This window comes from Embiotoca jacksoni, unplaced genomic scaffold (assembly GCF_022577435.1).
Source record: "Embiotoca jacksoni isolate LCO1_2020_lvr unplaced genomic scaffold, fEmbJac1.0.p SCAF_19, whole genome shotgun sequence".
NCBI classification, from domain to species: domain Eukaryota; kingdom Metazoa; phylum Chordata; class Actinopteri; family Embiotocidae; genus Embiotoca; species Embiotoca jacksoni.
This window is the reverse complement of record NW_027185329.1, coordinates 7,591,357-7,613,753: the sequence shown is the minus strand read 5'-3', so window position 1 is coordinate 7,613,753 and position 22,397 is coordinate 7,591,357. Positions and strand designations below refer to the sequence as shown.

General features: G+C 40.2%; 1 protein-coding gene across 2 annotated transcripts; it reads left to right on the top strand.

Moving 5' to 3' along the window:
- Window positions 1-8,145: 8,145 nt before the first annotated feature.
- arrdc2 (arrestin domain containing 2) lies at window positions 8,146-20,764 on the top strand. 2 transcript variants are annotated; one of them, XM_069153303.1, is made up of 8 exons: window positions 8,146-8,212; window positions 9,193-9,447; window positions 17,431-17,648; window positions 17,750-17,852; window positions 17,940-18,196; window positions 18,306-18,468; window positions 18,908-19,068; window positions 19,357-20,764. In XM_069153303.1, the coding sequence occupies exons 2-8, from the start codon at window positions 9,195-9,197 to the stop codon at window positions 19,408-19,410; spliced, it is 1,209 nt and encodes a 402-aa protein (XP_069009404.1). In that variant the 5' UTR covers window positions 8,146-8,212; window positions 9,193-9,194; the 3' UTR covers window positions 19,411-20,764. The 2 variants fall into 2 exon arrangements, with proteins under 2 accessions (XP_069009404.1, XP_069009403.1); XM_069153302.1 differs by lacking the exons at window positions 8,146-8,212; window positions 9,193-9,447 and adding an exon at window positions 15,246-15,731.
- The last annotated feature ends 1,633 nt before the right edge of the window (window positions 20,765-22,397 follow it).

Here is a 22,397-nt window from a genome sequence, read left to right as displayed (position 1 = left end):
GAATCTTTAATGCAAGACTTAATTCATGCATTTGTACCTATATATTAGCATCGTGCACTCAAATGCAAATTGAATCATTTCACTTTGAAAGCTGATATTGTTTGTCAATCCTTAATGATCTTCAACTTCAAAATAGGAGCCATTCCTGATTCTGGGGAAACTTGTGTCAAGCTGCCTGTTTGTAACATCAGCAAAGCCAAAATAAAGTTAACACGATTACATCCTCCATTTTAAGATTTGTTGCCTAATCTGAGCTTCCTGGTTGTAGAATGAGATGTCACAACTCACTTTATTTGGACAGGTAAGAGGACACCATGGCATGTATTTGTTTCTCTGCACGAGCAGCAACAGTATCAACATTATCAAGTTGCACAGCACAGAGGTTTCCATGGTGAGGCATTGTAGCATTTTTCAACTGCTTCAGAAGTAGGTAGCTGGCTTAACCAAAGAGTTACACTAGTGTAAGAAGGACACTGAGGATATCAAAATGACCGTGGTGATGAAAACACTGGTGCCAGCCCGTCCTGTAGGCAAGGAGCTTCTGCAGTCTTCCAGCATTCCATTTCTGGACAGAAACAATCCAGATGCATACTCAACCTGTTTTCAGGAGGACTTCAGGCCTTGTTATTCAAAGAAGGTCAAACCTTTTCCGCCCCCCCTCGCAGCAGAGTTGGACTACAAGGACATGAGGCACGCCACGGAGTACCTGACAGAGGCAATGATGTCCTACCAGCGTCACCCACTGCCAAAGATTACCAACAACCCAGAGAGAATTGTGAATCAAACCAACATCAAGATGCCCATAGACCCTCAGGAGGATGCCTTCCTCACCCGTGAGTCCCAGGAATTCAGGCCATATCCCTTCCAGCCCCCTATCAGAGCTAAACGACCAACAACGGCCATCAAGATGATGCAGCAAGTGGAAAAGCTTCCAGAAAGCACCTCCCAAGCCAACTTCATGCCTTACCATGTCGACCCTGTTGTAAAAGCCACTGTCAAACATTTAGGTAAGTGACACCATTCCTAATTTCTTTTAGGATTTTTTTTTTTGGTGCATTTTCTGGAAAAAAAAAAAAAAAAAAAACGCAGTAGATTATCACTGCTAAGTGGCATACGATGGACTTGAACATTCATCAATAAGACGGTAAATATTCCAAAAACCTGTCAAACTCATTCATTTGTAATGAATGACAGAAAAAGGTTCTGTGTGAAAGTTCGGTTTTGAATCCTGCAGAAAGTAATATTTAACAAACTGATGCATTTCTCTGTAGAAGAGGGCTTCCCCACAATAAAAGGGCACCGGCGCTGCCACAGCTTTGACACCAACTACAACAACGCCTTTCAGGGAGCATGGGGCAGAGCTGCTCAATCTGTAAATAAGGTAATGCAGCAGCTGCAGCTTTGGGTCATGAGCAACATGATCAAAGGTTTTTATTTCAATCGAGCTCAACATGGCTGGAATGAAAACCTGCAAACTCCTGCAGGGGGGGAACTGTTCCCACAAGACAAATAGACTGATTTGAAATTACTATAAAGATAAAAAAAAAAATCACAGTGAGAGTGCTATGACATGGGTCAAGAATAAAGAACGAGAAAAAGAAAATTTAAACTGCAAGCTAAAACATTGCAACTGGTTCTGCTCGTCAAAATTTTGGACGACATGTTATAGTATGACTTTTTTGTCATATTTTGGATGATATGCTATAATATTACTTTTTTCATATTTTGGAAGACATGCTATAGTATGAATTATTATTATTTTTTTTTAATCATATTTTGGATGATATGTTATAGTATGAGTTTTTTTCAAGAATTTGGACGCAATGCTATACTATAACTTTTTTCATATTTTGGACAACATGCTATAGAATGACTTTTTTTTCATAAATTTGGACGACATGCTATATTACTTTTTTTTCATATTTTGGAAGATATGCTATAGTATGACTTTTTTTGTCATATTTTGGATGATATGCTATAATATGAGTTTTTTCCATAATTTGAACGACATGCTATAATATTACTTTTTTTTCATATTTTGGAAGACATGCTATAGTATGCCTCTCAGTCAGAAGATCATTGGTTTAATTCCTGCTGCACATCCTATGTATTTTTCACTTGAATAAGATTTGAAGCAGCACTCTACACTTTGATTGTTCCAGCCCCAACATGTAGTTTTATTTTCTCATAGGTTTAAATCCATGATGTAACAACACGTTATATTTAGGATGGGCCCTAAACTAATTTATTAATCTGTTTTTAAAACCAGAAGTGTTGCCATCCTTAACCCCGACACACTGTGACCCGGCATTATCAGCTTTTCACAAAAGTGACAATTAACATTTTAATGAAGCTTTCCAGGAAATGGGTGTTATCAGCAAGATACCATGACTTTTACTGATTTTGTTGTTGTTGTTGTTGTTGTTGTTGTTGTTGTTGTTGGTGTTGTTGTTCAGCACTCCTCTTCAGTGCCGCTGGGTGATCCTATGAAGATGGTAGAAAGAGAGACGACCTATGCTGCGTTATTCAGACCTCCATCTACTTGCAGGTCTGCAGCTCATCTTCATGACTCAGTTTGCATCGTATACACAGGGCTGCATCCTCTGGTGCCACCCTTCAAATACTTTTTTTTTTTTTTTGGATGGCTGTCTCAGTTGTCAGAATGACAATGACAATATCAAATTGACATCTGATTTACTGAAAGGCCTCAAAACCAACATTTTAAAAGGGGTCTAAAATATAAAATTTCAGAATTATTATTTGTCATTCTTTGAAATGTGATATTGTGTGGCATTGAGTTTTTCCCTACACGAACATCAGAAGCATTATCTGTGTTTTTGATCCAGGCCAACACCTGTGGTGAAGGAGCATATCATTCTCAACCTTGGACGTTTCCCTCAGAACTCGTGGTCCTACACATCCAGGGAGGCCTTTTGTCACAAGCTGGGTGAGTTGTTTTTGACCTTCAGGTTTTTGCCCAAAAGTTTTCTTTCTCGTTAATGGACAATTCAAACTTAGACCCACGGCAAAGCCTTCTTCTGTACATTTTGTAACAGGCCATAAGCTTCTACCTAAGCAGAAGTTTATGACCTTTGGACACCGAGAGACTCCCAAAGTACAAATGTAAAATCTTTTGTTAAATTTCACATAAATGATCTTGTTATATTTGTACTGTTTAGTATATTCGAGGAGACTGTACCGTGCAGAGATTATATGTACTCCACACTGATTATGATGTTCTTCACATAAAAGCACCAGACAGTTATTTTAGGTGTTAAAATGTTTGATCACAACTATAAAAGGTTACATAAAGCTTTCAGCTTTCATCTATTCTGTGGTGCTTCTTCAGCTATTTCATTCCCACATTCAGGTTTCCATGAGTGCTGTCTTTTAGTGAAACAGTTAAGAAAATCCAATGACACTTGTGATATATATAGAAGAACTCTAACACTATTTTAGTATTTTTGCAACATGTTTCATGCTTACCCCAATAGAGGCCACAAGCCAAAACATATTGGTATAACTTTGCAGTTCTTACATGTACTACAAGTGTCGTTATACTTTCGACCTTTGAAGGCTGTTTCCTTCTCTGTGCACCATAGCAGCAGGTGAAGTTGTGCCCAAAACCCCCGTCCTGCTTCCATGAGAAAATCCAGTGAGGCAGTAGTGGCCTATATGACTTGGACTGTGTGTGACTGTACAATACACCGGTTATAATAAATCAGTCAAAGATGGTGCACTGAGATATAGATGAAACATTTCTGTGTTATTATTATTATTATTTTTTATTTTTATTTTTATTATATCCCCGTTATTCTGCCTGGATTAGTCTGTTGCGTTTATTTCCCAGGAGAGCCAGTTGTTCTGATAAAAAAGAACAGAAATTTCAGTTCCTTACCTGAGGGAGACACCGATATGAAGGAAAACAAAGAGAGGATGTCAGTCACCACCAACAGAGCCTCCTTCTCTCATGTGAGATAAAATACCTTATAATTTTTTTGGATTTGTAATATTACTGATACATATTGTTGCTTAAATCATAAAAGTGAACTTTTTTCCCTTCAGGTTCATTTGGGACCTTTGCAAACATGTTAACATAGACTTTCAGGTTACATTTGATATAGTTTGTTATGTTAAAAGTGTGATGCAGTAATCCAAAAGTCATATTTTATCATGCTACAGGTGAACCACACACAACGTCCTATCTGTTTGCCTGGGCTGGACATGATCACCAAAAGCCACATCCAGTTGAGTTCACCCAGTCTGTCAGGCCTGTACTACACAACCACGGCCAAAGAATACCACAGCAGAAAGGACAGATTGCAGGCCAGACCTGACATCCAGCACCCGAGCAACATCCTGAGTGGACCAGGTGATGGCTCGGTCCTGCTTGTGTGTTTAAAGGGAGACACATGTGGATATTAAATGCTTTTAATCTGTTTGGCAGAACATGGGCTGAACCTTAGCACCAACATGGAGAACTACCCTCCCTGGAAGACCTGCAAACGGACACCTTGTCCATCACTGCACACGGTGAAAAATCACACAATGAAATCAAAGATCAAATTCTCCTTTCTGTAACAGTTTTAATAGGGACAGTAGATGATCATTTCTGACAGAGTAGTAGCAATATTCATATTCGTAGCAATTGTTGTAGTAGCACTGGACTATTGTTCAAATTGTAAACAACATTTTCATTCTTGTTTTTACTTACTGAAAATATTAACTGATATTGATTCTATTGTTTGTTGCTCTCTGTTGATCAAATAGAGCAACCTGAGATTTCCACTGGGACCACTGCATTTTAGTACCATCAACAGTGAAGTCTACACAGCCAAACCTTTGATCCCGCAGCCTCCTGTCCGCAGCCACATCTTCACTGATTTAGTCCTGAAGTGATTGAGAATCATACCTGAGTCACTGTGTCCGCAGCTCCTAATAAAAGACATAAACTCACACCATGAGTCAAACGAGTTTTGCTGAAGTTTTTAAAGTTGTGTTTCAAATATGCATTTAAAATGCAGTGGATTTGTTCTCAGTTCGTAGGTTTTTGTTTCTGACAATGCTCTTGAAAGTTTTTTTAAACGGTCACATGCAATTACAAACTGTAACACAGAAACACTTAATATGCAGTTAATCGTTATACACAGAAGTCAGACATTACTTAATATCACAAAGATCAAAGTTCTGCTCAAATAGCAGCTCTTCTGAAATTTAAGTTCTCCTTTGATCCATCATCATGACATCGTCAAACTTATGCAAAGAAACTGTACTTTTGGCAACATACAGTATACGTCCTTCATGTGTCAGATTGTCCTTCATGACAAAAGGCTTGAAAGAGAGAACGTGTGGTTATTAATGAACTAAAACGGTTTGTAATTTGTTAAGCCTTGTCTTAAAAATATTTTTAATAAGTAACTTAACTGAGACTGTTTTCACATAGCATCTTGTGATTTAAAAAAAAAAAAAAAGGCCGTGTATAGTGAACTCCCTGAACTACTGTTTGTTTTCAGCAACCCCTAGTAAGTGTGCCATTCGCTTCACGTGTGAACCTTTAACCCTGGTGACTCTTTAGAAATGATAAATCCTTTAAATTCAAAGCGTACCTTCAACCAAAGCCACCCAGTCCCATCATCTCTCTGTGGTGTGTGTTTTTCAATGAACTGCAGAAGAATTCTCATCATTTTTGCAGGGTTGATGAGTAAATAAACTTTTACCCAGTACAATGTGAAATGTTGAAGCAGTGTGCAAGTGCAGCTTTAGCAGTTAGGTGGCTTAAACATAAACCCTCAGCCTCACCTATCGGATTTAGGCAGGCGAAGCAGCCCTCAAACTTGACTGTCCTACTTCCACTGTGTTTACACTGTCAAGTGATGAAGATGGTTACCGTCTGTTTCGCAAAAAACTCCTCATCCCCTCCTTCAAGCTTGACTGGCTACAAAACTCCATAAAAACAATCTATGTTGTAGCAATAACACAGCCTTGACCCTGAGATGCAGGCTCAGCTGATAAAAAAGTTGGCATGCAGGCAAGTAAATGTAAATATACAGAATCAGGAGTTCATCAACCTCGTAAAAGGCAGCAGTCTAGGTAGAGGCTGCAATGTTTGCTGGCCAACAAGCTCACATTTGAGTCCAAGAGGTAGAGAGCAACAACACAGTGTCATACTAGATCTAACTCCAGAATGGATAGTTTGTTTGAAGGACCAAGAAACGTGCCAAATATACAGGAAATTTCTATTTAGGACAGTGAAATGTGTGCCAAGGACACGCCTCTGAAGCGCACCTGACTGGCTGATTTGAACACAAAACACACAAATTTCTTGACCACAATAATACATGCAGAAGTTCTGTGTGGATATTGTATTGATACAACAGATGATAAGAACACAAGGCCACAAGAAAGCCACAAGTTTGCTTATTTCTCTGATTTGATCGATTCATTTCATGAAATGTTAATATTAACTGATGAACTCCTGAAAAAGTCTGATACTGAAAGAAGTTTTACAAAAGCAGCTGCACCAGTAACATGATCATGTCATAAACATTAACCTAAAGTTTAGGTCAACATGTCGGTGGACATGTGACTGACTCTTTCAACTGCTGAGGGACAAGACTAAACAAAGCTAAACAAGGACACCACCTTTTACGAATGCGATTCTCTTCTAAAATGTCTTATTTAATTAATTGATTGATTATTAATAATAATAATAATATTTTCTTATTTTAGTAGGGGTGGCACTTTATTTATTTATTTATTATTTGTCTTCACTTTTCGTTATTGTGAAATTGTTAAACAATTCAATTCTGTTCTTTTTGTATTTATAAAGAGGAAATGTAAGTGATTTAATGAGCATTGACCAAATAAAAGAACAAATATTAAAGATACAATATAGTAAGACCAACAGCAATAATAGAAGAAAAAGCTGAAGCAGTTATGACTTTAGGTCAAAGACATGCATGCTAACCAGGTAGGCCCGTCCTGCACCTGCACCTCCTGAGGTGATAGTGAGTCACTGTTGCATCAGGTCCCTCAGTTCAACATTGGAGGAAGAACATGCAGCATATTGTAACGCTGTTAGAATTATTAACACTGGTTAAAATTATTAATAAAACAGAGGCAAAACAAAACTTAATATCAGTGTCACTTTCCACATCTGACTACAGCTCTTAGTGAGTAAAAGAATGAAGCATGATACTGAACTCACATTTTTTTTCCAGACTGCTACACAGCTGTAATGCTGACATTGGCTATATAGCAATATCTTACAAAGTCAACTACTTGTATGACGTTACTGGCAGTGTTGACATATTAAATTAGCTGTTTGTTAATTTGTGGTTCAGACCAGTTAGAATATCTAACTAACTCAAATAACTCGTTATCTAGCTATCCAGCAAACTGGGATCATTTTATTCAGCAAACAAACCAGGCATTTTGACCTATTTGGACAATTCAGAACGGATCTTTTGTGCAGTGAATAATAATAATGTTTAGAAATACATTCTAGATGCCGTTTTTATGTGGTTACTTTGGCTGTTTATGATCTTTCTAAAAGCAGAGCTAAGCATAAACATAAACTACAGGCTTAAACGAACCCCAATTTTTTTTTTTTGTCCATTCACCAGGTTATGGATCCATAAAATTTAACTTTAACTTTATAAAAAGCCAGTTTCTATTTGATGGCAGGTCAAAGCAAACAAAAAAATTGAACTAACTTGCAGAAACTCTTGACAGTCAGATTGAGGGCAGACTAGACGCATCAGTGACTTGACTATCGCCTATTAAGGTCCAAAGTGGTATAATAAAACAGGACTTTAATCTGACATATTGCACCTTCACCTGAAAAAGACTCACGGCCTTCAAAATAAAAGCAAAAAGACAACACATCCCTTGGGTTATACATGGTTCACACAGTTTACATCTGAACGTATAGATGGAAAAATCACCTTGTGAATCTGCCTCACTTGACCTACAGGCAGCCCACTCCACGCGGTCTTCCTCCTCCCGGGGGCAAAGTGGGCGGGCGTGAGGAACATGTACTCTCTGTCATTGGTGGACAGGAAAGCCGCCGTGTTTCTGGGCGTTGAGACCTGCCACCGTTTATAAAGCCCGGGCTTCCATTGTGCACTCAGTCGGTGTGAACTCGGAGTGTTCGTCCCCCGAGTTAAACGTCGCCTTCGTTCAAGACCACCGCGTCGATCCGGTCCTGTCGGTGAGTTTGAACTCTTTTAAGCACCGGCTGAACGGTCACGACAACTGCTTTAATAAAACGTAGTCCCGGTTCTCAACCCTGAATGGATGCGAACTGTCCTCATCGTTTATAAAAATTGACAGGCACCGGCTGCATACTAGAAAATAAAATAAATAAATTAGCAGACACACAGAAAATAATCACCGACCTGCTTTAACAGGGCTGCTTGTCCCCGGTGGAAAAAAAAAATAATCACAAGTCAGTTGTTATTATTTACATATTGTTATGTAGAATTGCTGTTATTTTCGGGTTTTTGACCTCATATTTGTGCGCGTGTCAATGCACACAACAAATATTCACACCACTCATAGTGAAACAGTTTCAGCATAGAGAACAATGATATGTTTGTAGTATTGTTGAAATAGACTGCACCTGAATGCATACATATGTAAGACAAACAGCTCAGTGTACACAATTGTTGTTTTTAGTAACCAACCGTTTGCTAAGTTGTGTTCAAAAGCCAATCTAAATATGAACATTAAAATGTAAAATACAACACCATGTTTTCATTAAGCCTTTAGAAAAACAAAACCAGCCTACAGTAGCCACTTGGCTGAGACCCTAAGAAGATCCACCCAACCCCACCCTAAAAATAAATGCTCTCAGAGAAAACAGAGAGCTACAGCTCCTATTTAATGGAAAGTACAAAACATTTTTAATCTATCTCATACTATCATATGTGTGTAATTTGCCTGTGTTACGGTCCCTTGGTGTCCACAGGATCCCTATACACATAGCAACATCATCATCATCATCATCATTACACATTGTCATTTATGCCTCTAGCTGGCTTTGGCTCTTTGCTGAATTTCTTTTCACCACCTGAAAACCAGTTCTACACACACTTATAATATGACTGTAAACCATGTTTGTTTGTTTGTTTACCCCTCAGCCTTGTCAAAAAGTGTCTTTATGTACTGTTCTTCCCTCTTCTCTTGCAGGAATGACGCTGAACTCCATAAAGTCTTTCAACCTGGAGCTGGATGGTCCGCCTGATGCAGCGTTCACCGGAGGGGAGGTGGTGTCCGGCCTGGTGGTCCTGGAGCTCCGCAGGGACACCAGGGTGCACTCCATGAAGGTGCAGGGCAGAGGGGTGGCCATGGCACACTGGCTGGAGAACCGCGGCATGAACTCTGTCTATAATGACTACACCGCCAAGATCACCTACTTCAGGAAGAGACAGCATCTGATCCGAGGTCAGTGGTGAAAACTGCAGAAGTAATTGTGTAATTATAAATATTGTATTAATAAAGTGTTTATTCAACAGTTTGTCTAAAGAATAACCACACCCAGGTGAATTATAGTTGCACCTTCAATTTTAAATACATTTTAAATACCAAGCACCATTTCCTTTGTTTCCATGATTCTGTTGTCTCACAAACACACAATGAATCTTGATTATACACTTCCCATATAGTGTTTTGCACGTTTTGTAGTTAATTTGTTACCATAGTCATTCTTGGTTATAATTTAACAAAATAAATTACTTCTAATAGTGCTTATTCAGGGGAGACACTTAAACGTGGGACTAGTATAATACGAAACAAGCACAACAGGGGACCAAAAATAGAAGAAAGTACCACTGGACTACTGTAACTCCAGTTAATGCATCACAAACAAAGTTTTTGTCTAAAATATAATCCATAGTTTGAAGCTTTGTTGGGATATACAGTGGTGTGAAAAAGTGTTTGCCCCCTTCCTGATTTCTTATTTTTTGCATGTTTGTCACACTTAAATGTTTCAGATCATCAAACAAATTTAAATATTAGTCAAAGATAACACAAGTAAACACAAAATGCAGTTTTTAAATGAAGGTTTTTATTATTAAGGGAGAAAAAAAAATCCAAACCCACATGGCCCTGTGTGAAAAAGTGTTTTGCCCCCTAAACCTAATAACTGGTTGGGCCACCCTTAGCAGCAACAACTGCAATCAAGCGACAACTTGCAATGAGTCTTTTACAGCACTGTGGAGGAATGTTGGCCCACTCATCTTTGCAGAGTTGTTGTAATTCAGCCACATTGGAGGGTTTTCCAGCACGAACCGCCTTTTTAAGGTCATGCCACAGCATCTCAATAGGATTCAGATCAGGACTTTGACTAGGCCACTCCAAAGTCTTCATTTTGTTTTTCTTCAGCCATTCAGAGGTGGACTTGCTGGTGTGTTTTGGATCATTGTCCTGCTGCAGAACCCAAGTTGGCTTCAGCTTGAGGTCACGAACAGACGGCCGGACATTCTCCTTCAGGATTTTTTGGTAGACGGTAGAATTCATGGTTCTATTTATCACAGCAAGTCTTCCAGGTCCTGAAGCAGCAAAACAGCCCCAGACCATCACATTACCACCACCATATTTTACTGTTGGTGTGATGTTCTTTTTCTGAAATGCGGTGTTACTTTTACGCCAGATGTAACGGGACACACACCTTCCAAAAAGTTCAACTTTTGTCTCGTCAGTCCACAGAGTATTTTTCCAAAAGTCTTGGGGATCATCAAGATGTTTTCTGGCAAAAATGAGACGAGCCTTAATGTTCTTTTTGCTCAGCGGTGGTTTTCGTCTTGGCACTCTGCCATGCGGGCCATTTTTGCCGAGTCTCTTTCTTATGGTGGAGTCATGAACACTGACCTTAACTGAGGCAAGTGAGGCCTGCAGTTCTTTGGATGTTGTTGTGGGGTCTCTTGTGACCTCTCGGATGAGTCGTCGCTGCGCTCTTGGGGTAATTTTGGCCGGTCGGCCACTCCTGGGAAGGTTCACCACTGTTCCATGTTTTCTCCATTTGTGGATAATGGCTCTCACTGTGGTTCGCTGGAGTCCCAAAGCTTTAGAAATGGCTTTATAACCTTTTCCAGACTGATAGATCTCAATTACTTTCTTTCTCATTTGTTCCTGAATTTCTTTGGATCTCGGCATGATGTCTAGCTTCTGAGGATCTTTTGGTCTACTTCACTTTGTCAGGCAAGTCCTATTTAAGTGATTTCTTGATTGAGAACAGGTGTGGCAGTAATCAGGCCTGGGTGTGGCTAGAGAAATTGAACTCAGGTGTGATAAACCACAGTTAAGTTATGTTTTAACAGGAGGGGGCAAATACTTTTTCACACAGGGCCATGTGGGTTTGGATTTTTTTTTCTCTCTTAATAATAAAAACCTTCATTTAAAAACTGCATTTTGTGTTTACTTGTGTTATCTTTGACTAATATTTAAATTTGTTTGATGATCTGAAACATTTAAGTGTGACAGACATGCAAAAAATTTGGAAATCAGGAAGGGGGCAAACACTTTTTCGTACCACTGTATATGAACATAGTGACTCTATGTATTGCAGCTGATGGATGAAAATGTTCTCCGTTGTTCTGAATAATGAGATGTAAAACTGCTGATCTGCTTTGTCGTGTGCTAGCTGCTTGCCACTGTGTCTTGTATACACTGCAGTTTGCAAAATGAAGCAACCTGGGCCAAGTGTGTTGCATGGAAACCTTGGAGAGAGCCCAGATGCATCTGCCAGACAACAGAATATTTTACATTAAACACAAATCCGTTTGTGCTGAGGCCAAATAAACACAACTGGTTTACAGAGCACCGTGTTGTACAGGTTACAATACTGATGTGTGAAATTCCCGCAGTGTGGACGGCACCACAGTTTAAAATCTGAGAGGCAGAGAATATAGGCCATAGTAGCTGAGTAAATAAACTGCAGACAGTGGTTAATGTTTCATTAGAAGCTCTGTAGTTGGTTTTGGCTCCCTCTTCTAGCACAATACCAGATGTAGTCTCAGATAAAAGCAGAATTAGTGTTGTTGCAACAAGCTGCAAAGAGTTGAATTTAAAATCTAATTTCAATCAGCGTTTCCTTTCATTTCCTGCTGGAGCAGCTTCATCATGAATGTAATGCGGTTAAAGTTGCACTTGTGTGTCGATATTAATATGCTGCCTACCTTTCATCAAAAAGTAACACATCTCCCATTAACTGAGATGCTGAACTTTAAAGGCTAAAATTTCAATTAGTGATTATCCGCCAGTTTTTTGTCATATTAATTAATAAAGGTTAGAAATATTGAGAGTATTATTTGGCAGTTACGAGAGCCACAACTTTGCAGCTTTATAACTTTTTTTAAATTCCTGTGCCAAAACATTATTTTGACAATGTTATGAGATGGTGCGAGCAAATCTTTGTTTTTTTTTACCTAAAAACAAAATATCAGACATCAATTGCAATATCATGAATGCCCAATACTAATACAATAAAGATATCTTAAAATTCAATATAGCAAATAAAAAATGCCGAATGTCCAACCAGTTTTAGTGATGAAGTATTTTAAAGATGGCAAATATAAATACAAGTCATAAAATGTAAATATGCAATTTAATAATGAAATTAAAAACCAAATAAAACCACAAAGAAGAAAACATATCCTATGGAAATATGCTTCTGTGGTGATAGTTTTGTAAAAAAAAAAAAAGTACGTGCAATTTGTTTTCTGCCCTTTAGACTATTACTTGCACCAGAAGCTACACTGCCATCAGTAGATTAATGATTTGTCCTTTAAACGTCTCGATGACTGACAGTCCGTAATGCTATCTGCAGAGTCTGTCCAGGAAATAACAGTGCTAATTCTTTTTGCAAAGCCCTAACCTTCTGTTATAATTCCCAAATCATTTCAGGAATAGAATCAGGTTTTTAAATTGTTTTTGACACAGTAAATTTGCACAGACGAGTAACTGAGCACAGCAGTAAATATAAAACTAAAATGTAGAAATAAGGATGTTGTTTTGGGTTTTATTTAGCTCGGAGCAGCAGCAAGAAATAAGGAGAAAGTTAAAGACAGGAGGAAGGAGGAAGGAAGGAGGAAGGGGTGGGGAGCTGGCAGGCTGTGTCACTGTGGCAACAAGGAAAACAACACGTGGCTTCCCTTGGCCCCGCCCCCATGCTGCACTTCATGCGTTTTGCAATATTGTGCAGGTCTTTATCTCGCTTATCAATTCGTTTTCTCATAAACAAAATGTCCTGCCTTTCTTATCTTCTAAAGCAGAACTTGATCTTTGAGTCAGTTTTATTGGACAATTTGTTTTGTTTTTTCAAAGTTGTTGCAGTTTTAAAAGTTTTAAACTAGAAAGAAACCTTGCTATTCTTGCAAACAGCACTAAGTTATCACGTTTTCTTGAGCCCGTCTTTGCTCTGCAAAACAAACATTAGCATTAAAGCCCTACATACTACAGTGTTGTGTACTCAGCAGCTCTTTGCCTAAACAAAGAGGAGCTCACAAGGACAATTATATTTACTTTAGTGTGCAGCACTGCTAAATGTGTTTTCAGGCACAATTAGTGTCATCATACAGAGTCGTCTGCACAGCAGGAGTGATTATCAGGCACATCAGTCTGTGCAAAGAACCACTTGGGTCTTCTTATCAGTGTGGGGGCAGAAAGACCTGATAGAGTCAGGTGCTGCTCCTGGTCACCAGCAGGTGGCGTGCAGGGCTTCCTTTCACACCAGACCAGAACTTCTCCAATGTATTTTAAGTAAACACTAACAAGCTGATGCAAATTGGGTTGGGTCAAGGGAGACTCAGCTGGACAGATCCCTTCAGAAACTCCACTATTTTACTTTTGCCATATTCTATTTTACAACTTTTCCCTGATGTCTGGCCCAGTGCATGCTGCAAAAGCATCCTAACAGTCTGTGCAGCTGTCTGCACCAAGTTGGTCAGTGAGCCAGCTGGTGGCAGTGGAGAGCAAACTCCTCATCCAGGGGAACAAAGGAGTAAACAACTTTGTTTTTCACAGACCGAAATTGATTTGTGTCTTAAGGCTTTACATTTAAATGGAGAGAAAGAAACCTGGATTAAGAATGAGGCAGTGGTAGATTAAATGATTGATTAGGGCTTAGTTTTAAAGAATTGTTCTGCTCAGAGATGGCTTTGTTTTGACTTGTTGGAAGTGAATTTGATTTGTAAAGAAAAGCCTACTTGGATGATATAATTCATGCACGTGACTCAGATGTTGCAAAACTTTTCTTTGTACACTTATTTGTTGTTTTCCTGTTATAGCTTGATGGGTAACTTTATTCCTGAAGATTGAATGACTGGAGTTGTTTTTCAGCAGGGGGTTTGATGGAATAAGTTGCATACTCTTGTGCATAGCTGTGTCTTTTTTCATGCGCGGGCTATGTAACAGTATGGTCAAAATGACATGGAAGAAGTGGAGTAAACAGCTTTGGTCCAGAATGAAGCTATTTTCCCCTGAGCTGTGCAGGGAAGAGCTCTGCTTGACTGAGGCATGCTCAGTAAGCCTGTTTTCTTCTAGGAACCTGTAACCATCAATCATCACCAGGCCCTGTTTTCGTCAATGCTGCCTCCACACCCAGTCTGCATGTTTATGATGCTGCCTTCAAGTTTGGTCTGAAAATGTGGTTTTTATAACAAGCGCTGCGCACAAAGTGATAAACAGACCTGAGGAAGTGGGTAGTTTTACGTGATGCAAGTCAAAATGTGGGTGACTGTCACTGAGCTTTTACTTTCATTTTCATCGTGGTGGAATTTTCTTTCTTTTTTTTTTTTATAAAGTCTGACATCATAACCTGGGCCAGCTGTGAGCATTTGTCCGGACATGTTTTGATGGTTGTGCCACTGTTTTTTTTCCTCCTACACCAGGAAGTAAACTTGTAAATGATAAAGCTCCTCAAAAAAACAAAACAAAAAAACAACAGCCATAGAAAACTGCTTTTGTCCAAAAATGTATGTCAAACTAGTTTGTAGTTGGAGTGGCAGACTTGACACACCACAGTTTAGCCCTGTTGACACTCAATGCAGCGTGTTGTTGTAATTCTGGAAACTTCAACCTGTCTTCTATTCACTATTTGAAAGCTCCATTATGAGTTTTGTTGTTAATATTTGATCATATAAAGACACAACTGGAGCGTCGACTTATTTACAAGTGAAGTACTAAAAAGTCGGTGTCAAAGAGGAGTTCCTGAAGGCAGCATCGCCCAGACTTCAACCCTCTCCTGAGGCCTTACGTAATAAAATCGGAGACTCCGCCCACTTTCTCAGTCTCCAAATAGGGCTAGTTGGAAAGTGCTGAGCAGTTTGAGCTTTAAACAAGACAACACGAGATATCGACAGCCCCAAGATCCACTCCTGCAGACCTAAACACGCTGAGGAGCAAGACTAAAGGAATCCCTCACAGGACTAGAAAAAAACAAAACAACCCTGCAAAAATGATTTTCGACAAGTTGAAAAAGTTTGACATCGTGTTCGACTCCCCGGAGGTGGACTGTCCTCCGGTGTTCAGCAGCGGGGACGTGGTGTCCGGACGGGTGGTCCTGGTGCTGTCCGGGGAGAGTCGGGTGGACTCCATGAAGCTTCACGCCGAGGGTTTCGCTAAAGTGCACTGGACAGAGTCCCGGTCCGCCGGCTCCAGCACCGCGTACACCCAGAACTACAGCGACGAAGTGGAGTACTTGAACCGCAGAGAGGTGCTGCTGCAGGCAGGTCAGTCTCTCCGCAACCAGGGTGGTGGGAGACGGTTCATCATTATGTCTGCAAACTTCAGTCAAAGGAACAGAACCTCCGTCCTCTCATTGACCAGATACCGAGCGGTTAAACAATAGTGAAAGTGGCTTGTTTGTCTGGGGACACTGGGCTTGTTGTCCGTCTGTAAACAGGGAATCGTGTTGTTTTCATCAGGCAGCATGAGAGTTAAACGGATGATGGAAATAGTTCTGCTTTTTCTGGTTGTGTAACAGTCGAATTAATATAAATTTGTTTTTGGCAATGGCCCTTCAGTCAGTTGTTTTATACTTTTTTTTTTTTATTGGTTATTACTTGATTTATAAACGTGTACTTAAATGTAGCTGCAACATGGACTGCACCGTCTAAAACTTGGTGAATGAAACAATGGTCAAATTGAAGTTGGCATTATTTTATGAGAAGCTTTTTAAGAAATTGTAACTTTCTTAAATCTCTCTTTTTTTTTTCTTTCACTTTTACTTCCTTAAAGAGGAACGTGAATATGCAGATTAAACAAATACACACGACAAACACCCAGACATCTAGTTATTAATTTACAAAAGCAGTTCTTGGGAAGAAGTTTTTGTGAGAAGTTTTAGTTTTGGTTTTAACTTGATACGAACTGTAAAGGAAGAGAACAAACATGCTGTAAACAGCTGTTTTCACAAGATATTCTCATTGTGGAAATATCTATTGAAAATACAGTGCTGACCTCAGACTTTCTACCTCATTTGAGGCAAATCCTGGGTTATTTTTCTCCTGTCTTGTGGGGAGGGGGAGCGCCTCAGGTTTCTGTCTTCATTCATTGGGGCACGGAGCTGTTTTGGTTTAAAGTGCAGACAGGAAATTCACAGCTCGGTCTTTGTCCATTTTATGTTGTTTTCCTGCTGACTTCAGTTTCACTGCTTGACTTGGTCCTCTGTTCACTCTAAAAACACATACAATGCACATCAGTTTGATCTGCGGTGTTTGAAAAAAAGGTTGTGTGCACTAAATAGATCTGCTTATTACAACTCACTCAACCCATGAAGAGTGACAGAATTGTTGTATAAATTAAATTGGAGCATCCAGCTAACAAAAGGGACACAAAACAAATGGAGTCTGTTAAATGCGAAAGGTTCCTGAACCTGTGCAGCAAAAGAGAGAGAAAAACAGCAGTTAAGACAGGCTGTACAATATAGCTTGAGGAAAACATGTTCTCAGTCAGCACAATGGAGCAGGAACCGCCCCTCTGAGCAAGCAGAGAGCATGTGATTGCAGAGAAAGACGGGAGATTTCCATTTCAGCAAGAGTCTAGCTTGTTTTTAAGAAGCCAATTTGATCTATGTTGGGCTTCTTCTAAAGAATACTCGAGTTTTTGAGTTTTCACAAGTTGTTATGCTGCACAGTTTTACCAGGACTTCTTCTTTTTTATCTTCTTCAGAAGTAGCAATTTGCTATGTTATGAATCACCATACAAGAAATCAGATAATCAGTCACATTCAAGATAAGGAAATGTTATCTCATTGTGCCGAGTTGATTGCATTATAACAGTTATATATGACTGTATGCTATGCAGAATGGTCAATCTAGGGATTTATTTACACTCACTGTGTATAGTTAAAGAAATCAAATTAACTTATAACCAAACAAGAAATGAATTCCCTGAAACTTACATTTGTTTTTCCTCTCCTCCCTTAAGATAACGATGAAGTGACAGTCCTTCCCGCCGGCAAACATGAATTTCCATTCAGCTTCCAGCTACCAGAAGAGACGCTGGTCACCTCCTTCGAGGGGAAACATGGCAGCATCCGTTACTGGGTTAAAGTTAAGCTTCACAGGCCGTGGGCCACTGTCAAGAAAATAAAGAAGGAGTTTACGGTCATTGAGCCCATCGACATTAACACACCAGCCTTACTGGTGAGCAGCTCAGCCCTCACACTTCATGATTGTGTCACTACGCACTTCATGGTGTTCTGGATGTTTTGAGGCACCTGCTCATTCAGTTTTATAATTTGTAGGCGCCACAGGCTGGTACAAAGGACAAGATGGCACGGGCGTGGTACCGCAACTTTGGACAGGTGTCTGTAACTGCAAAGATCGACCGCAAAGGCTACACACCAGGTGAGTCCAGATTTTCTTCTACAAACACCATCTTTGTCGGCCCGTTAAGAAGCGTCTGCATTTCCTAACAGATCTCTCTCTTCACAGGTGAGGTGATACCCGTCTTTGCGGAGTTTGACAACTCTACCTCCCGATCAATCGTGCCCAAAGCCTACATCACTCAGACACAGACCTTCATCGCTCGCGGCACCATGAAGCAGAAGCGCTCGGTGGTGGCCACGCTGTGTGGTGACATTGTGGGTGCCAAATGTCGGGAGACGTGGCACGGCCGCGCCATCAAGATCCCACCTGTGGGTCCGTCCATCCTGAAGTGCCGCATCATCAAAGTGGAGTACATGCTCAAGGTGAGCAGCTGCTTTACGTCTCATTCCTTCTTTGCATGCACATCGCCGCTGTTGTTAAATCTGCACTTTTCACAAGTATCTAAAAGTTCTCCTCCTTTCCTCCCACCAGGTTTGTGTTGACGTTCCTGGGACATCCAAGCTGTGTCTGGAGCTGCCGCTCGTTATAGGCACCATCCCCCTCCATCCCTTCGGCAGCCGGACGTCCAGCGTCAGCAGCCAGTACAGCGTCAACATAGAGTGGCTTCGCATGGCCATCCCCGAGCAGCCTGAGCGTAAGTGTCCTGTAATGCTGCACTGATTGATAGACAAAGATTTGTAGATGAGCAGGAACACGATCGTTTGTTTATTTTTCTGACGCAAACAAAGCAGGAATATCAGCCACCATATTTCTGCATGCTGATGGATTTTATTCCCATCGAACTTTATTGCTTTGGAAGAGCCTCTCGATCAGTTTGTGGGCCTGTTCCCTCTTTTTATTTCTATAATCACCGACTGCCAAAATAATACAGGGGTCATGTGCCAATGTGTACAAACAAACGGGTTTTGTTTCAGCAGAGATTCATATTGGATTAATTCACTGTTTGTTAGTGTTAAATGTTATGTGGATTTTAAGAGTTTTAACTGCAGTGATGACTCAGCTGCTCAGTGGTTGGACCTTTGCTGTTCTGTTGAGTCAGACCAGTGGACTAATCCTGCCTCGTTTCCCCGCAGCTCCTCCGGATTACAGCTCTGTGGTGACCGAGGAAGAGGCCGAGCAGCGCAACAACACGGTGGTCCCGCAACCGGCCGAAGACCTGAGTGGGATTCTGGAGCGACCGCTCATGGCTTTTGTCCAAGAGTTTCGCTTCCGACCTCCGCCAGTGTACAGCGAGGTGAGTTACCAGATGCTGGAAGGAACACTGGCGTACACTGACTGCTTACTTAGTTGGATTGGCACACGTTTCAGCTTCCAGGGAAGATTTCTTTGTGTGTGGATAGAAACCCTTCAGATCACAGCTGAGTTGTATAACAGTATAACGACATGAAAACAAATCTGGGGGTGTATCCTGAACGTAGGCTGGATGTATCACAGCTGAGAGTGTTTTGCTCGGGGATACACTGAATTTATCTGCTTACTTAACCTTCATCTCACGTGTCTTTTTTCTATTTCCTACCCACAGATTGACCCCAACCCTCAGCCCTTCAACATGAGACCTCGCTGCATGACATGTTGAACCACGAGCCCTGCCTGAGCATCAAGCAGCTTAATTATTGAAACAAATCAAGAGATTTGTCTTCTCTTGGATTACTTCTCTGATGAATAGAGCCTGGTCCCTGCCAGTGTTATGGAGACGGACTGGAGCGCCACAGAGAGGTCAGGAGACGGAGCTCACAGGAACTGGATGTGAGTGGAGGAGCTGCCACTTGGTTTTCCTCTCCAGCAAAGTGGACTCTTTCTTTCCTGTTCTGCTGAGAGGGAAGCAGCTTCTCTGCATCAGTTCCTGTCCTCCCCAAGTGATTTTTGGCTCCCGGCGAAGCGAGCTACAAGTACCTCCCAATCAATGATTCCCTCATGCCACGAGGTTTTTGAAATTCAAGCTGTTTGGGACACATTGGGGGGGGTTAAGATCACTTGATACTTATCAGGTGGAAAGTTGGAGTTACACCTGGTATTCAAATGTTTGAAAAGTTTGTTAAGTTGACATGTTTAGAAGCACATTGTCATCTTTGAGTGGTGTTGAGAGAGAAGTGCAATTTTTGTCTTTAGTTTCCTACCTTCCTTTGCCTGGCAACAGAGTAGATTTTAACAACCTGCATTGTGTGACTCAACAGTAGTGTACCTGCGATGATGTCTACTGTTACTCAAGCACATACTGTATCTAGAGTTGTGATGGTGGAGCAGACAAGTCAAATGAGAAGATGTAGATGTATTCTATGCATGCAGGTCATAATATGTAAAAGGGAAAATATGTATGCCTTAATTATCTGCAATTAAAGATTGCATGAAAGTTTCAGGGAGTCGTTCTCTCCAAGGTGGATACAGCTGAATGTATTCCGAAAGAACAAAAATGGTCAGATTGTCTGTGCGTGAATTCCAAGAGCAAGTGTTGTGTTAATGCAAGGCTCAAAGCACTGAAGTGGAAGAATACCTGTGGTAGTTTAATTCAGCACAGTGAATAAATAAGATGTTACAGTTTGCTTGTGAAATAAACTGCACAAGGCTCGGAGATGGGCTCTCCCAGCTGCTAAATAAGAGGAGGACAAGATGGAGACCTCTAAGCCATGTAGACTGAAGTTGTGATGGGTGCCAGATGCCTCGGTGCCGTAGGGTCGAGCCTTAAAAGCTGGAGATGCCACTGAAATGTAAGAGACGAGGAACATTCCAAAAACTGACTCGAGGATTTTGTTTTCTCCTCAACTTCCAAAAAAACTCAAGGAGTATCAGAGAAGTCTTCAGGGTCAGCTGTGCAACTTCAGTGGCACGCACTGAAAAAAAACTCGAATGTTTTTTATACAAATGCAGTTGTTGATTCCCAATCTTGCCAAAGTTTTGTATTTGTTTTTTCTAATAAAAAAGATTAAATGGAAGTTTGTCTTCAGTGTTTCCTTCAAACCTGTCTGGTGTGTAAGTTGTGCATTTAGCTAGGGAAGTAATTAGACTCTGTGTTTAGCATGTTGCGAGCCAGTGGCTGGGTACATCGTGTTCAACAGTGTGAGTCAAAACTATATCAATGCCAAAGGCAGGTTTCACTGAAGAAACAAGCTACACTCAAAATAATAATTACAGACTGTTGTTTTGCCTCTGACAGTTCGATTATGATGCAATCATGTTTTTCTGGGAGCTCTAAACAAAGCCAGAGTCAAAAGTTATTTTTTTCAACTCTCCAAATAAAATAATCTGTCACATTGAGTTCTAGTTAATATATGGATTTCATCTAATCTCCTCTTTTACAGTTTGTACTTTGTTTACATGAATATTCCGTGAGGATCCCATTTCTTTTTTGCAGCATGTAAACACATAACACATAGGAACAAACAAGCAGCTCAGAGTTATACAAACTGTTACACAAAGCTGTACACATGGCTGGGAGTTGAGCCGAACAAATTCTCTGGGGTTCATTCAGAAAAGCTTGTTGAAGTAAGATAGAGGCGTTCAGTGCAGTGTGGAGCCAAGACTGTTGATGAAAAGCTGCATAATTGTTATAAAACACTTGATGAAAATAATTTAGAGGTCAGTAAAACTTCTACATTTTCTACCATCATGTTAATTTTTCAGACCAAACCTTCCAAACAAAGGACTTTGTACTGTATATAAATCTTACGTGAAGCACTCATCTTAATTAAAACAAATCATAAAATAATACATAACTGATTCCAAAACAATTATGAAAAAAATGATCTTTCCTCTTATGTCCCACCACAGACTGCTAGTCAAAGGTCAAACAGAGCAGCATATGTGGTAGCAGCAGTAGTGATCTAGTTGTGTGCTGTTGAGGGAAGCTTGTGTACACATGCAGTCTGTGCGTTGACACCTGTTTCATTAGTTTTTACTGACATCATCAGGATTTTGAGCAGGTGTGGTGTCGGAACAAACAGCAGAGAGGACAGGAAATAAGAGAAAATCACACTCCTACAAAGCAATATTCATGTTTGTCAATATAAATGACATTTAGATCAGATTTTATCAATGGTTAACACATTTAAAAACAGGAACCAAGAGGAGTCAACTTTTGTCTGTTGACCACAGATACAGTGAGGGAATACAGTCTGAGTTCAGAAACAAAGACTCAGCTCTTACTTACACTGTATATTCTGATCCAGTTGGTAGTAAGAGTTACCTTCAATAAAAATACATTTAAACAGGACAAAAGTTGACTTTGTGTTGGAAAAAATTTGGTTGGAAAATATTGCTAAACCCAGACACTAAAATAAGTTTAAAATACCTTCCTTGTCGCATAATACACACCATTAAACAAAATGGTGTTCCTTGAATTCTCTGAACTTAATACTTTAACCAATTTACAACATTAGGCTACTTAAACCTAAATTAGCTGGTTAAACCTTTTGGTCATTATTGTAAACATTTGGAATCCTAAGAAACACATCTGACTTAATTTATTATTTTTACATAATAATAAATTAAGTCAGACGTCTGACTTGCTGATGTCTTCTTGATGTGCGAGACGCTTCACGACATCCATCGTGTTAATATATCCTGGAT